Source organism: Mercenaria mercenaria, chromosome 19 (genome assembly GCF_021730395.1).
Source record: "Mercenaria mercenaria strain notata chromosome 19, MADL_Memer_1, whole genome shotgun sequence".
NCBI lineage: Eukaryota > Metazoa > Mollusca > Bivalvia > Venerida > Veneridae > Mercenaria > Mercenaria mercenaria.
The window spans coordinates 30,935,518-30,953,646 of NC_069379.1; the positions used below are offsets into that span (position 1 = coordinate 30,935,518).

Consider the following 18,129-nt stretch of genomic DNA (forward strand, 5'->3'; position numbering starts at 1 on the left):
ATATGGAAAATTTAAAAACAAGAAGTTTTCTTGGAAAATATTTAACAATATACGTGATACTAAGATAAGTGATCTCGTCTGTTAAAGCTTTAACAAATAAGGGATATTAAAATAAGAGGCCTCCTTTACAGTATCTTTTTCAATTATTATTCGATATCCAGACGTCTTCTAAATAGTTTTGTTTACAAATAAATTATATCTGAATAATATGCTTCCTTGATAGTATCCTTAACAAATATGGTACAATTGAAAAATAGCTTTCCTTTATTGTATCTTTAACAAATATGGGGCATTTTGATATTGCCTTTGAAATACATAAAGACAGAGACAACACGTATCTGTTTAAATTGTTTTATTATTTATTGTTATGAAGTAAACAAATTGATACATATCTTGCCATGAAATTGACCCAAGATAATTATTACGTAAGTCTGATGTAATGAACAACGGAGAAGAATACTATATTCAGATTCAGCAGCTATTAGATTTCAACATTGATATCACTGTTTTCTCCTATTAGTCCTTAATATCTACCAGCCTCAATTAAAAAAGAATGTGAACATATTCTTCGACATGTATATTGCTAACATAAGTTTTAATTTGCAATTTAAAGCAAAAAGACTCGTTACAAAAAGATGACTTAAATCTAACACAGAAATCTATTGTAGACATATTATTGATGCACGCTGATTAATCCTGTATATTGTATTGATAACACATATCAGCTTAAATGATTTTATGACATATTGTACTTTGCATATTAAAACGCATTTAAAATACATATTCTACGTCAAACAGTCAAATAAAGCATACAAAAACACATAATCGGTCTTTTGTATGTTTGAAGATTTTTCTTATAAATAATCAATTACATCTTAACAGTATATATGAAAATCAGTGCTTCGCAACATAAAATTGCAGCGCGAAATTATTTTACAAAATAGATAAGCAGATGTGAATGAATTTTCCCTCGGTCAAATTCTAAATTCCAGTTCATAACATAGCCTGACTACCGACTAGATATCGTTTATAATTTTTAAACATTTTCTCTTACATATTCTGACCGGCCTTTTTGGCTCTGCCCCAACACGTGTATCATTGAAGGTTCCATGTTCACAGCCGTTTGAATACATCTGCGGATGCCTCTAAATTGCTTTTTGTACTTTTAACATATGTAAATGTCGAGTTCTGTTCAACCCGGGGTTAGAGGGCCTGGACGGTAGCATGCATTTCTACTACCGTCCATGAACAGGCTCAATCAAACCGAGCCTGCAACATTTTCGTTTTTGTCGTGTTGAGCGACCTGTGAAGTTTCTACTTTTTTCTATCTGATAGCTTTGGGAAGAAGAGGGACATACTTATGCAAAATGTGGATAGTCTCAGGAGTTATCTCATGTGAACAAAAAACAGGGTCTGAACACTGACTATTCATATCAATGCACCAAATTTTTACTTTTTCCAGTTCACTTTTATCAGACAAATCGGTAAATACATTGCATATGACCATCGAAAAATTATCTTTGTGAAATTGTGACCAAAACACATACACACAATGATTCATCAAAACATACAGTAAAAAGACATGTTGAGAAATGGACAAGGTTCTAAGCATATTGAAATGCTTAAGAAACTTCGCTTGTTCTACAAATAATAATATACATTCTGTACATTTTACTGCTTACTGGTATGAAGTAAACAAATTATCTATCTTGCAACGAAACAGATCCAATATAACCAAACCGTAAGTTTGATTTAGTGGGGTAACAAAGAAAACTATATTCAGATTCAACAGCTATTACAACATTGCTTACATCATTTGCTTATATTATTTTCTCTTACTAGTCCTTAATACGTACCACCTTCAATTCAACTGACTGTGAACATATTCTCCGACATGTAAAATACTCAGATATGTTTTAATTTGCAATTAATATTTTTAATTTGCAATTAATATAAAAAAGATTCATAACTAATATACATGAATTAAACAGTTTAATTTCTTTTAGATGAGTTTGACTCCTTTGTATCCATATCCTTCACTGTAACCAGAGAGTGTTTTTCCACTATGATCCCACTTCACATCGAAAGATCCATCTGGACGTACAGCTGTTACAGTACCTGTCTTGCCAAGAAGGGTCTAAAATGAAAAGAAGGTTACGTTTAAAAACGGGTTGATAATAGTATCAATTCATGACAAGTTATTGACGTTATTCTATTATGCGTATTGATTTCGTATTTGCAGTAATTACTCATCAGTCTCATCAAACAAACATTAAAAAAGTTGCTTAATACGATGTATATCGTTAAACAATAAGAAGAACCTGTCAAATATTCATGAACTGCATCTGAAAGTAAATAGGTGGTTGTTTCGATATACATCTCACATCTAGTAAAGATTTGATAAATTGTTATAACTAAATGAATACTGAAAACAAATTCTCAACACGCTTGTTTCTTTGGTCGCCATGGTTACAACCAAGGAACACATCAGTCTAAGGTAAATTTTACGAGGCGGGGGGGGGGGGGGGGGGGGGGTTCAGAATTGGTTTAGACAAATCCATGGAAACTATTAAATTGACTTCAATGGGGTTTCAAAAGCCATGTCCACTGACAATTTCAACACATTATTTCAATTTCTTATAGCTGATTTACATGCGTTTTGGTAGAAACAGTATTTATTGATATATTTGCAAGGGTTTAGAAAGGCCATGAATATCCAGTTTAATTTCTTAAATTCCAAATGTATTTGAAATTTCTATAGGAACAATTTTCCAAAATCGGTTAGAAAACATGACGTTCGCCCACAAACTGAATAATACTGTATATTAGATTTTACAGATTTTACAGGGCTATAGCAGGTCAAGCAATTGTCACGCCATCCATTTTACCCGGACCTAATTCGCTGCGATTCTCTTCTCTTTACTTTACTGAAAAAAGGCTGACTGGGCGTCGTGACAATTTAAGAAGAGGCGCCGAATATCAGTGTCTACTAAGGGTAGACTTTTCTGTGGATTTCAGGATATGAATGGCCCGGATCGAAAAATGCGTTTCTGTTAAGCGTAAATGTGCTTAAGCAAAATGGTTTATTATAGGTTTCTTCTATATTATGTATGGCCAGCTATAAAATTTTCTGATTATCTCTTAACACATATATCACTGCTTATCGTCTCGACAAATTATACTTGATATTAAGGATACAAGAAATAAACAATAATTAACAGTACTTTAGACATTCACGTTTGAGAAACTTGCGAGACCAACATCCCTGTAATATTATATAAGCAGTGATTGATTTCAGCAGTCTAATTCTGGTAACAGAGACTTTCACACGCTGATGAACACCTTTTAATATTTTGTTTATTTACACGCGAATTTCGGCGTTGAAAAATGGTCTATTTAGACAGCAGTTAAGTTTGAAAAAACATATTACGGTGATATAAATATTATATAGTTATACCAATTTGAAGAACACAGTCTACAATAAAATATTGCATATTAAATGTTGTTGGGTATGAAGGAATACCCAGGTTACGTAAAATTCTTATATTTGTTCGGTGACATTATGTGGCTGTATGTAGTATTATGAATAATTTCTTCAAATGTTTTATTGTTTCGGTAAAATCTGAAATAATCAAAAATCAATTAATCTTACATAAAATCCAAAAGGTAATTCATTGAAACGACAATACTGACATTACGTCGACATACGATTTGTCGTCATACATGCGCCGAGAAAGAATGCTGCCACATCTGTTCTATTATTTCATCTGAAAGATGTTTCCGAATCGAAATGGTATAACAGAATAATATTACCTTATTATCATGTGGGAAGAATCAATCTCTATACGTTTACGCACGCCTAAAATATTCTGCGAGATGTTTTGCTTCCCTTATTTTAATAAAGCTTAAACACGGTCACACGTTGACGTCACGTCGACTTATATTTGGCTTTATACCTACCCCAATCAAATGCTTCCCTATTCCCTACTACTTGATAAGATAAAGGACATATTAGAATCGAAATATTAACATATATCAGATCAATGTCTTGATATATTTAAACACTCCGAACTGGTTAAAGGTGTACTACAATATCTAATTTAGGATATCGCCCCAAGGAAATTACTCAGCAGAAATATATACTCTAATTGTTTAGCTCAATTAAACTTGCTTCTGCTTTATATCAAATCTCATTTAACGATATATAAGAGCATTTAGGCTCTGTTCTACGTCTGTTTGTACAAAGTTACCTTAAAGCATGATGGATATTGCATTTTTTTTATAAAAATGGTCGGTACAGTGGTATGTGTAGGACATGCATTTAACTTTATTCAGATTAAATTATCTCGTGCGCACGGCATCTTATCTCGAGCGCACAAGATCTTAGCTCGAGCGCACGACATTTAATCTCGATCGCACAACATCTTATCTCGTGCAAACGACATCTTTAACTCGAGCACTTGACATATTATCCCATTCACATGATATCTTCTCTAGAGCGCGTGACCTATTGTCGCGTGCGCACGACATCTTACCTCGAGCGTATAACATCTTATCTGAAGCGAACAACATGTCATGTCGATAACTAGACATCTTATCTCGTGTTCACGATATCTTATCTCGAGCGCATAGCATCTTATCTGAAGCCCTCGGCATCTTATCTCGAATGCACGACATATTTTCTCGTGCGCAAGACATCATATCTCGAGCGCACGACATCTTATCTATATAAAAATGCTCATTGTGTGTAATCAGGTCATCGCAAAACATACGACTGCCATCGCTTTTACTTTTGTTTCGTTCATACTTATTACCTTTTCACAGGTTTGCAGGATAGTAATTTAGATAAACAAACTGATAAATAGGGCAGCAAAAATTGACGCAGTGAAATTCATTTTTGTCCTTGACACAATTAAGGTTAAGTGTGTAGGCTTCGCATATACATCTAAATATTTCACAGATTACCCTTAATTCATGTACGCAGTTATATAACTTTTCTGATAATGTGCGAATTGATACTATCAGTCGAATTGAGATTATTTGCTATAATTCAAAGATGCAGACAGCATCTGTTCATTAAACATGTTCCTTTTATTATAAATACATGATGGCCAATTATGTGCACTGCTCTCTCAAATGATGTGATACATTTATAATTGTGGAGAGTTTAAATAATATCTGAACAGGTGGGCCCTGATTATCTTCTCCGTATGATTATACTGACAATCTAAATGCACAAAAAAGAAAGAACCCTAATATATAAAGAAATTAAAACTTTGAACCTTTGAAAGAATTTTTATACAACTATGAAAACGATGAAGTGTTAATATGGAAGGGGATTTTCGCCACTTCACACATTATAGTAGTTAAAATTTCAATATGCTTTTTCTTTTCCAATGTTGCTTTTTAGAAGTGCATTTCCCTATTTATATGTTAACTTGTGATATGTTAATTATAACACTACTTTTAATGTTGTAACCAATGAAAATTAAAATGATTCTTATAATTCATTCATAAGAATTCATATGCAGATATCTTAATGATAATTAAGTATTCAATTTGCTAACCATGCCAACAATATGAAAACCGTTGAGTCAAAATTAACTTAAAGGACTTTATATGCAATTATTTTAATTTTTATTAAGTATTTATTTTGCTAACTTTGTCATTTTAAGTATCCTATATTCAATTTTATTTCGATGTGGTCATATGAATGTCAATTTAGTCATTTCAATTGTATGCTGCAAAGCTAAATTCGTTTCTTTGCGTTAAAATGGGCCCTTTTTAGTAAAGGGGAATAAATGGTAAAACATTAAAAAATAATAAACGCTCCCCGTACCGGTGTCGACAATATTTTATACTAAGACAGTACGTCTACCTGCAGCCGTTCCATTAAAAAATAAAGCTCAGGTAATTCTGAACATTTAAATGATGACCCCGCTATCAAAATACATAGTAGTAACCAAAGGAACAGTCAAAGCTCAAACGGGTCAAAGTAGAAGTCTTTATTTTTTCGACTTAGAAAGTGAACCCGGTATATTTAACGATGGCCTTTGGTTGGTACCCAAGTAGATCTACCAAACGGTTGGCATTGACCCGACCCCTAACCCTGACCTTAAAAAAATCAACCGCAAAAAAATAAGGAAATCGAAAATTCCAAGTTCCCAAAATAATGCACATTTTAGAGTTTCCCTTTTCACCATCTTATTTTTCAGCTCTTAGACTACCAAATAAAATCACGGAGATTTTCTAAAGGGCTTAAAAATGGGCACACCCAAGCAAAGTTCCACAGGGGTTACGCAGTCGATATGTAAATTATTAATTTATAGATTCGAAAATGTTTCCTCCAACCCCTAGGGTCCGGGTGTCGTGTATGTCCCTGATATCGAATTTATGAAATCGAATTAAAGTGTCAAAAACTGTATTTTTCTCGTAGGGTTAGACATCTTTAGCTAGATATTGCGTATTATTTAATACTACACAATAAAAAACATTCAGAACTCCCTGGTTTGATCAGACCGGTCACTAGAGGGGTTCGGGCAACGGGCCTGAAATCAATTTTTAAAAAATAGTCAGTTTCAATCAATTATTACGATAAAAGTATTACGGATATCTTAATAAAAGTTACATGTATTTGTAGAACTTTCCAATAACTTTTTCATTAAGGGATAGCACAAGGTTTAAACCCGATCCTAATGGTTGACCGGGCTCGAACATAGATGCCATGTCCAAGCGTAACACGAAACACGTAAATGTACCTTATTTATCTAAAATATATTTTACAACAATTAAGGTAAACGCTTTTGGTATATATCTATTATTTCTATTGAAATAAATAGGTTCAGGTATGTTTTGTCCGTCTGTATGATCTGTAGACTTGCTATAGGGACCGTATAACGGTAATTTTTGTAGCATTTTTTCAATTTCATTTTATCATAAAAAACGTTAGGAACAAGATATCAAATAAAATTTCTTTAAATAAGTAGTTGGAACTATCATTTAAACGAATATGAACATCAACTTTACCCCGACGGACACGCTGTCGGGTACATTTGCAGAGCCTTGGCACTTTTGACTTGTAGCATATTAGTTGCAAAATAAGGAAAACGTGCTAATATAAACTATTTATTTTGCGTCAATAAATGCAAATAAAAACTTAACACTTATTTTTTATAAAAATATAATATCTTAAAGGTTGTAAAAAGATCTGCTCGTCCGTCTGTACGTAATTTAGGATAAAAACTGTATTTCCGTACATTTCCGTACGAAAAAAATACGTGTTTTTCATCAACTTCAAATTATTGCAGAATGTTCCAAACACAAGATATTTTAATGAAATAACTTTTATAAATAAAATCTAAACATTGTCTAGAAAGATATGTAAATCGTATATATTTACCACCGACGGTTTTGTCGGGGAACCGTCTCATAATGTACATTTTTTTGTGGAAATATGCGTACTTCATATATTAAATTGAGGGATGGACCTTGTCGGAAGAGTCATATCTTCATAACTTCCTGACACCCATAGCCAACTCAGGCACTCGAACATCGTGTTACTTTGTAGCTAGGACACATATCTCGTCGACAATGCATAAACTGGTACATGTTTTGGCCTAACGGGATTAAACTGAGTCCAAAGCCTTCCAAACATGGTACAAAGCCGTATTTTCTATGTTGTAGTCATACCGTGTAGCCATATATGACATGTCCTTGCCTCCATGGTTATCTAAGGTACTAAAACATGGTCTCAATCAATAGCCAGGATTTACACCTATACAATCATGTTGAATATATGTATATTTCTTTGGCATAAAGGCTCAAAATACGAGGTTAGAAGACAAAACGGTGCCCCTATTCGACCCTACATTCCTGCACAACCATGTATGATGCATGTATATATCATGGTCATAGGGTTCGAACCGGGTTTAAAGCCTTTCAGACATGGTCAAAATTGACATATTTCCTAAATTTAAACACTACCCGGTGACTTAAATGGCTTACCTTGACCCTTACGGGTACGTCAGATACTCAAACTTCGTTTCATTCGATAGCCAGGACTCATATCTATATTACCATGTATGACATATGTATATTTCTTTGGCATACGGGTTCGAACCCGGTCGATAACCTTTTAAACATGGTCAGAAACGCAGTTAAAAGACCAAATACTGTTCTTATACGACCCGTCCTGACCCCTAGGGCTACCCAATTTACTCGAACATGGTGTCAGTCCTTAGCCAGGATTCAACGCTACACATCAATGTTTGATACGGGTATATGTTTTGGTGATACAAGGTCGAAATTTATGTAAATTATTTTTGACGTAGTCAAAATAGGCAGAATTTCTAAGTTTAAACTCTACCTTGTGACCTTGTACGACTTGCCCTGACCTCTCGGACTACACTAGGTACCCAAACAGGGTCTCAATCTTAAGCTAGTACCTGTGCCTATAAGACACATGTATATATCATGGTCATTGGGGTTCGAACCGGGTATAAATCTTTCAGACATGGTCAAAATTGTCATATTTTACAAGTGTGAACACTTTGTCGCTGGGTTTTTCACGAGGTGAAAATGGACGTTGCACCGGAGAGGGAGCAGTTATTATTATACGGCGATCTCTGTCGTAATAATGAGGACTGGTTCTCCGCTCCTTTTTATAACGTCAAAGTTATTATGAGAACAATGGTATTTTGTTGCAGTCATTATTATGAGGGCGATTATAATATTTGATAATCAACATTTCATTGTGCGAAATTCAATGATGTTCGTTTTTATCAAACACATACATAAGATCTTATTTATGCCTCTGTTTTTAGCTCACCAGGTGAGTTTTTCTGATCGCTCGATGTCCGGCGTCCGTCGTCTGTCTGTCGTCTGTCGTCCGTCAACATTTAACTTGTGTATGCGATAGAGGCTGTATTTTTCAACTGATCTTCATGAAGTTTGGTCAGAATGATTACCTTGATGAAATCTAGGCCGAGTTTGAAAATGGGTCATCTGGGGTCAAAAACTAGGTCACTAGGTCAAATCAAAGAAAAACCTTGTCTATGCGATAGAGGCTGTATTGTTCAACTGATCTTCATGAAATTTGGTCAAAATTATTACCTTGATAAAATCTAAGCCAAGTTTGAAAATGGATTATCTGGGGTTAAAAACTAGGTCACTAGGTCAAATCAAAGAAAAATCTTGTGTATGCGATAGAAGCTGTATTTTTCAATTGAGGTTCATGCATTTTGATCAGAGTGATTACCTTGATGAAATCTAGGCCAAGTTCGAAAATGGATCATCTGAGGTCAAAAACTGGGTCACTAGGTCAAATCAAAGAAAAACCTTGTGTATGCGATAGAGGCTGTATTTTTCAATTGATCTTCATGAAATTTTGTCAGAATGATTACCTTGATGAAGTCTAGGCTGAGTTCGAAAATGATTTATCTGGGGTCAAAAACTAGGTCACTAGGTCAAATCAAATAAAAACCTTGTGTATGCAATAGATGCTGTATTTTTCAATTGATCTTCATGAAATTTGATCAGAATGATTGCCTTGATAAAATCTAGGCCAGTTATGAATATGGGTCATCTTGGGTCAAAAACTAGGACACAAGGTCAAATCAAAGAAAAACCTTGTGTATGCAATAGGGGCTGCATTTTACACTGGCTCTTCATGAAATTTGATCAGAATGTTTGTCTGGATGAAATATAGGTTGAATCTGAATATGGGTCATCTAGGGTTAAAAGCTAGGTCACCCGGTCAAATTAAAGAAAAACCTTGTGTACGCAATAGGGGCTGCATTTTACACTGGATATACATACAATTTAGTCAGAATGATTGCCTTAATGAAATCTAGGTCAAGTTAGAATATGGGTCATCTGTGGTTAGAAACTAGGTCACTAGGTCAAATAAAAGAACCCTTGTGTATGCGATAGAGACTGTATTTTTCAATTGATCTTCATGAAATTTGGTCAGAATGATAGCCTTGATGAAATTGAGGTCAATTTTGAATACGGGTGATCTGGGATCAAAAACTACGTCGCTAGGACAAATCAAAGAAAAAGGTTTTGTATGCGATAGAGGCTGTATTTTTCAATTGAGGTTCATGAAATTTAGTCAGAATGATTGCCTTGATCAAATCTAGGCCAAGTTTGAATGTAGGTTACCTTGGCTTAAAAACTAGGTCATTATGTTAAATTGAAGAAAATACTTGTTTACACTTCAAGAGACTACATTTTTGGTCCAATCTTAATGAAAATTGGTCAGAATATTTGTTTCCATGAAATCAGTATGTCAAACATGTTAACACGGTTATGGTGTGTTTAGGTGAGCGACCTAGGGCCATCTTGGCCCTCTTGTTTAAAATACTGTTTATGTATCTAAGTACAAATAATGTTTTGAAAACAACAAAAATGTAACAAGAAATTGAACTTTGCAATTGTAAAACAATCAACTCAATTTAAATTAAAATATTTGCATTTGAAATTTTTGATTGAATTATATAAATTTATAACTTGAATATTTTAACATTTCATTAAAAACACTGACTAGTGTCATTATTAAAATAATATAATGTTAATGTACATACAAATAGAGATAAAGCACTTATAAAAACCAACATGGGAAATGAATTGGCATAATGAAATATCAATTAATAAAATGTGTGATATGGCGGATATCCCCTTCCATATGTTAAGTTGTAGAATATAGTAGGTTGATTATTAACTTTTTAATGTTTCTAATTGACGTTTTGATATTTAGTCAGTAAAGTAAACTTCGGCCTGACATTTCATCGTCCTTGGATTATCGTTACACTCAATCAAAAAATAAAATGATACTTACTTTCAAAACTGAGTTTGTTGCTTTTACACGGGCACCGACAAAATCAATTGGCTGTCTCACACCTAAAAATATAAGTTAAACAGACCTTGGTACATACATATCGTTCCAAACACATCATGTTTTAATAACGTTCTACAAAACAAAAGAGGAAGTGATTTCATAATCCGGTCATTTTGCAATGAAAAGCAACATTGCCTATGTTATATTGGTTCACTTCACACATTTGTACTAACACCGCAGTGAGGGAAATACATCCACAACACGAAATTATTCCTATTAGATTTTCCTATGACATTTTGTACATTTTTCAACCTTGCTTGTTTTGTCACAACACGAAATTACATAGAAGCTGTTAGATGTCTGATTCATGATAAATGCTGAGTAAATGATAAAATAAAAGCTTACTTGGGAGGCTAAAATTGCATAGTGCTATTTTACAATATCCCGATCAAGTGAGAAAATAACGTGACAAACGTTGCTATTGGTCAACTAAAACAGTGTATCACATGTTCTGTCAGATCTATATTTATAAAATTACGAAGTCATTGATTATTACATATTTTTGATATTGACAACATGTAACCTCGTAAAAATAAACTGCATATGACATAACATCGTTGTGTTCTTTCTATGACCTGTAAAGTAGAGAACTGAGATTATTACATGAGTACCTATAAATAGTAACAATTTTATGCTGAAAATGTTCTTGTTATCGTATTGTCTCATGCATTATCACATTATTATAATTGGCCCCGATAATAAGTCTGGGAACATGCCCCTTTCATGTCGAGCCCACTTGCGGCAGCGAAGACATAGTAAACTGTAGCCCAAATTTTGCCCCTTTCTAACCTTTAGAGTTTTAGGTTAAAGTTTTGCATGTAAGCATTTTTTACAGAAATGACTTGGCAATATGCTTATTTGCATCATGACCTTGCAGAACACGCTGTATATTTCATGCTTTCATTTTGTCAAAATAACGCTGCTTTCGAAGTTTTGTATGTAAGCAGATTTCTTTAAAACTACAGTACCAAATGCTTTCAAACTTTTTATGTCTTTAGCATCTTGAGATGACTGGTGAGAACAAGTTATTATTCCTTCTCTTGAGAAGGAATATTATAGTTCAATAAGTCACACTTGACTGAGCTACCGATACCGAAAGCTGTTGTCATTACAAGCTGGTCAATAAAACTCCGTGACCTTAGAAATAACCTCTAACGTTAGACTATTCTTTCCTAATTGAGGCGCCTCTCTGACTGAATGCGTTCCGTGGATTACATATTACTTAACCCGAGGATGTTATTTCTTCCATTCTTGAGGAACATAACATACATTCAGTCGACCAGATAGATATATATCAGCAAATTTAAATGTGAACAACTACAAATGTAAATAGTATCGTTACCTTGAAATGCATAGTTAATATATGAAAACAAACCCCATTGCGACCCTCTAATTATGCGCAACAAATTCAAGCATCGAATCGTAATTGATTAACCGGGTCAATGTCTTATTGCCGTATTTACTCTACTGAAAGTGGTAACATATTTAACTTGTTGTTGGATTTAACAATTTAGGTTAAATAACTAGCGTAAATACTTGCTTGAAATTTTTTGGCAGTAGGGTAAATTCGGGTAACTGAGCCACCCGAGCAACTGAGCCACTTACCGATTATACCCGATTTTTTCCGATAACGGTCGTGTCCCCTGTATAATAAGTTGCCATTTACTTTCTGAGAATAAAACAATGTTTTGCCGGCGGGAAAATTAAAATTTTGAATTTTCATCTCTGAAAGCGGGAATAAATACTATGTCAATTAAACATTAAAAGAGATAGCTTTTCTATCGGCCATTGGATCACAAATGCAAACTGTCGCTATTTTTCTACTCAGTTACAGTACAAAAAGGTAAAATATAGTTTTTGTATATATTTTACTTCAAAAATGTTAGTAAATAAATTCAAGGTCCGCCTTGATCAAATTAAAGATGGAAAATATGTCCGGAGTATTTGTGTGTACAAGAATGTTTTTGCAATGTAAATAATATCTGCATTTAAAACAGAATTGAATTTTACTTCAGTAACTTAATGATATATTTTTGTTTTCGTGAAAATTTTACCTGGTTTCATGATCTTTTCAGTTATCATAAATGTTGTCGTGATTAACTTACTTTCATAATTTATTGTACATGTTCAATTCAAGATAATTTTACATGAAACCAATTTCTGTACTGTAATCCTATTGAATGATAGTTTATAGAAGTAATAAAATGTTGTATGCATCACGCATAAATACTTTTTATTGGACCTGTAATAAAACTTGCCAATTACCTCTAAATAAGGAACGTTAAAACAACACAGACGTTTATAACACTGATAAGGCTATACTTGCGTTTTGAATTACGGGTATTTTCTTTTTGTAATTACAAGGTACAATTATCATGCGAATTTAATCTTTCGCATATTTTTATTTTGCAAACAGTTTTCATAATTATATTGGTGGAATATGTGTAGTTATATTAAAATGAGTAATGTCTGCTTGAATACGGCAAAATGCCTGTACCACCCTAATTGCCACTATCTTTTTTTTTTTTAAATCTTTTTCCTAGAGATTAAGGGTCATTTACATTTCAGATTTGGTTGAAAATGAAAAGAAAAAAAAAAGACTTCATCGATATTTGCCTTTAACTCGAATCTAAATGGTTTACAGATAGCAATGTTCACCCGATTTGTTACATTGTTTTTCGAAAACATGTTAAAATATACATTCTTCTTATATAAGAATATGTATGAAAATATGATTCTTATATGAAAATATGATTTTATATGAAAATATGGTTTTTATTGCTGATAGATATGTTATATTGACATAAAAATTAATTTAATTATTATAAAATAACATGTTAAAAAAGCTATGGTTCAGAAAATTACATATTAAACATTCTTTTGATAAAAATGACTTGTTTTATTTCTAATGAAAAATCACTTTTCTATAGTTTGTAACTCCAGTGACATTTAAATTAAGCTTGTTTAATTATCTTATGAAAAACCTTCTCTTTTATTACACTTGATATTGAAATAAACATCCAGGTGACAATACCCGGAGGCAATAGATATCGACATCGCAATACCGGTCACCTGTTACCAATACCATATAGCTGTTGTCTCCCCTGATATCGATTTTCTGCAATATCGGTCATGAGGTCAATTCTTCCTCATGAAATGAACGTAGCCTGGTAAGTACCACGTCAATTTCTCATGTTAGAATTGTGGAATATACCTGCTGTACAAATCTGCGATTAACAGTATTAAGTTCAGATAAAATCAAATGTTTATGTTTTGCAAGACATGTAAACAAACCGTTTCAAATGATGCGGGTAAAAAAATCCATATCGCAAATAAGATTTAAGCGATCATTTTATATACCCGGACTCTTATCCAGTACAGCAAATGCGAAAATTCGCCCAAATACGAGACATCGTGAACATTCTTGCAAATGTTAATGGTGTATTAAGACAGGTTCACAGACATTGCAACCAAAATATTACAACATGATCATTTTATATTTATATAGATATGCCCTAGAAGGAACTTTTGCTATGCTTTAACTTGTATAAATCTAAGTTTCATTTCAGCACAGTTAAGCCTTTTTTTTAACATAGACGTGATCGGGAAAGTGAAAAGGGGAATCCCCAACTTTCCCGAACGGGAAAGTTCCCAGACTGATAATGACCCTGATGTTAACGCGGTAAAATAACGTCCGTAAACAGAATGACGTCATGGCGTTTCATGGCCCTGATGTAGAACAGCGAATATTTCAGTTTTTAGTTGATCGTCTTAATCGTAAAGTCGTGTATTCTCCGTGAAACAACTTATTTCCATCTCTAAAGGTTCGTCTACACTATTCAAGAAAATCTTGTAGAGCCCATAAATCACTAGATAATTTATATCTTGTACAAGCAATTAGTGCTTTGCAATATTTCTTGAACTTGGAAGACACATTAATTTTAAATGGAGGGAAATCATGACAGGTAAATAAAAAAGATGGCCGAAATGATACCAGTATTAATAAAAAATGTTTATAAAGATAAAATATTTGTACATTTAAAAAATGAATCATTGGTGAAAACATTGAAGTGATATATATCCAGTTGAAGAACAAAGCTATTTAAAAGATATTATTTCAGGAAATATGATAAAACAGTCATAATTTGTTAATATGTAACCTTGTGAGAAACATCATTGATAGTGTAAAAATACTTTTTGAGAACAACGAACTTGCTGATGTTACTCTTCCACTGGAGTACTAGATATAGTTTTATTACTGAATTATATAAACTTGGCTTTGAGCATGTCATTCAATTAAAAAATCATTTTTTTCTGCTGTCCACACTGCCATGTTTATTGTTAAATTATCAAAGCCAAACATTCAGTGATGGTTTTATTAGATCTCAGTACACATTTAATGAAAAAATGTAAACAAAATACCATACTGGGCAGGTGCTCCCCATCAAAAACCATTTATCAGAGCATTTGACAGCACTACCATCCAAGAAAAATAGGATGAGTTCTAAACGCTACAAGATCTTGTAGCTGAATATTATCTGGAAACTGCCACTCAAAAAGACACTAATGGGGGACACAATGTACTGTCTACACTATACAAGTTGCTGTGATTTATATCTTGTGCAAGTTTTCTTGAATAGTGTAGACGAGCCTTAAATTATGCAATAAGCAAGAAAATACAAGTATCAAGGCATTTGATTTTATACGGTTTATAGCCTCTTATACAAACAATGTAGAAACCGAATAGCTGAAAAAAATATGCCAGTAGATGCTATTACCTATAAAAGGACACACTAAACTTCTTTTACTATATTATAGGTAAACATGTAATAAACAGGTAAACACATGTGAGAGCGGTGCCTTTGAGTGATAATGATCCTTGAAGAAGATAATAGCTTTCGGGCTATTATCACCTTGCTAGGGCAATTATCACTCAAAGGCACCGCCTTCCCATTTATTAACCTATAAATAAACACCAGTTACAATAAAATGTATCGTTATGTTACCAGTTTTTGTATCTGTTTCCTGCTGCACTGGCTTCTTTGGCTTCTCTGGTTCCACGAATGTTAATGTATCAACGTTCATATCCAATTTTGTGATTTCATCATGCTTTGGTTCATTTATATCCGAAATATTGAGTTGGCCAAGTTTCTCTCTTGATTTGATGATACTGGACAAATGTTGGTTAGAAACAAATTCATAACATTTGACTTCGCATACTGATTGTACAGTTTTTGACAGCTCATGTTCAATTTCCAGAACACTTGCTTTGCTACGTACTGTTTGTATAAACAGTACATTTTCTCTATGGACTGTTGGGTCAAGTTTCTGGTATAAACCTTCAATTTCAGACAAATATTTTGCACAATCGGTGTCTAGCTTATCAAGGAGTTTGTCGTTGTTGGACATAAGTTGTTTCATTTCAGATATAATAGCTGCCTCTGCCTTATCCAGATAAATATTGATATCTGTTCTAAACTTCCTTATCTTAGTTAGCACTTCCTCGTGCATCCCTTTATAATCTTTTCGATTCTTTTGAACGTTCTCATAGGTCGCTTTGTTCTCAAGCTCCAGTTGTTCAATTTTCCTCTTCAAGTTTATAAAATCTTCGGTTTCTTGAACGTTTTTCGATAAATCCTTTATGTATTCGGGTTTACATGTACTATGCTCTAGTATAATACAGTCACCACATCCAACAATGTCATGTTTACGACAATAAAATCTTATTGCCTCATCGTCGTGTTTTTTACATTTCTCTACTTCTTCTGCACTTTTCCTTGCAGCAATATCTGGGTCATTCATATCAATCAATTCATGATTTCTATTCCTTTTACCCTTCAGATGATGCCGGAAGCAGGCGTCGCACATATATTCCTCACAGTCCCGACATATTCCATTTGCTTTTGTTGTAACATTTTCAAATTGACAATGTTCACATAATTGTAAATCTTGTCCAGCTTCAGCTAGTTTACCGGAAACTTCCATTTCTAACGTTGTTCGATCACTGTTTAAATATAAAACGCTTCTTTAAGATTTCATAAAAATCCAGGTGATTTAATGTAAATTTACTTCCTGTATTAACACCGTAAATACCTTAGGGAGATCAAGGTGGTTTCGTTCAAATTTACAATTGCAGATAAGGTTTTATTGACATTAGACATTACACGATCGATACGCTTGTTGTGTATTAGCTTTGAAGCGTTAAAAGTTATTGTATTGTAAAGTATAGACCGATGGGAGTCATTTGTAAATGCAAATATATATCCCGTTTTTATTCATGCTTTCGTAAAAATGTTTTAAACTGTTTAACGAAAAAAAAGTACGGCTGAAGGATGGAAAATATTCTCTCCTGTTCTGTACATCGTATACTTTGAGGATAAAGTATCTAGCTTTCAAAGCAACTATGGGAGTTAATTTTTAGCGAATGTTTGTAACATAAATTATCATGATAAATCAGAATGTGAAAAAAATGGACTTGAGAAATGTGTATTAAAAATATCAAGCAAAGACCTGCCGTGTATTGCACAGAAATGTATACATAGAACTGTTTCAACCCGCATAGATTTAAAACACTATTAGGAGTAATAGGTGTGTGTACTTATCAGATTGTATTGTTCAATTTATTTAACCTGTCAACATGTTTCTGGTTTTCTTGTTAAACTTATGTAGGTGTGAACAGATTATAATGAAAACAGGAAACATCTTATAAGAGGTCAAATAAATTGTACAATACAGTATTAATCGTTTATCAGTATAACAGCTTAGTACTTAGTTCATAACAAACTCAAGCATAATAAAAATAAACGAATTTATGTTAAATACTGCTTTCAAAGGTACTACAAAAGCCATGTCAAGTCTATATTCAAATAATGTTGTGCACGAATTTACACTTCTTCCAGGATGCGTGTACGTATGTATTAAGATCAGTATTAAAATTCATAGCATTGTAAATAAATCGCTAAATATAGCTGTACCTGTGGAACCATGTAGATTAATCCAATTAAATACGATTTGTTACCTCAAAGGCTCTGTTTTTTACATGAAAACTTTTTGAGCGGACTACTATTTTCACTGCACTCGAGCTCTATACACTACTGTGTAATCCGCTCATAGCGATCGCAGTTTTCATTGCGCATCTTTCCAGTAAATTGTCCTTACCTTTGGTCACTTTATTTTAATTATCTATTCGTTAGTGTACATTCCATCGACGTGCCTGGTAAGATAAATATTAC

General features: G+C 33.3%; 1 protein-coding gene across 1 annotated transcript; it reads right to left on the bottom strand.

Annotated features, from left to right (window-relative positions):
• Positions 1 to 658: 658 nt before the first annotated feature.
• On the bottom strand, positions 659 to 17,008 carry LOC123542357 (transcription intermediary factor 1-alpha-like). The gene is made up of 3 exons (XM_053530965.1): positions 15,904 to 17,008; positions 10,838 to 10,899; positions 659 to 2,137 (listed from the first exon to the last, which is right to left on the bottom strand). Exons 1-3 carry the CDS (start codon positions 16,880 to 16,882, stop codon positions 2,003 to 2,005), a joined length of 1,176 nt encoding a protein of 391 aa, XP_053386940.1. The 5' UTR covers positions 16,883 to 17,008; the 3' UTR covers positions 659 to 2,002.
• Between the last annotated feature and the right edge of the window lie 1,121 nt (positions 17,009 to 18,129).

Excerpts from the sequence above, each read along its gene's own strand:
- LOC123542357 (XM_053530965.1), bottom strand. The coding sequence starts at position 16,882 with ATGGAAGTTTCCGGTAAACTAGCTGAAGCTGGACAAGATTTACAATTA. Across the intron at positions 10,900-15,903 it reads GGAAACAGATACAAAAACTG|GTGTGAGACAGCCAATTGAT; the intron begins GTAACATAACGA and ends TTATATTTTTAG. Across the intron at positions 2,138-10,837 it reads CAACAAACTCAGTTTTGAAA|ACCCTTCTTGGCAAGACAGG; the intron begins GTAAGTATCATT and ends TTTTCATTTTAG.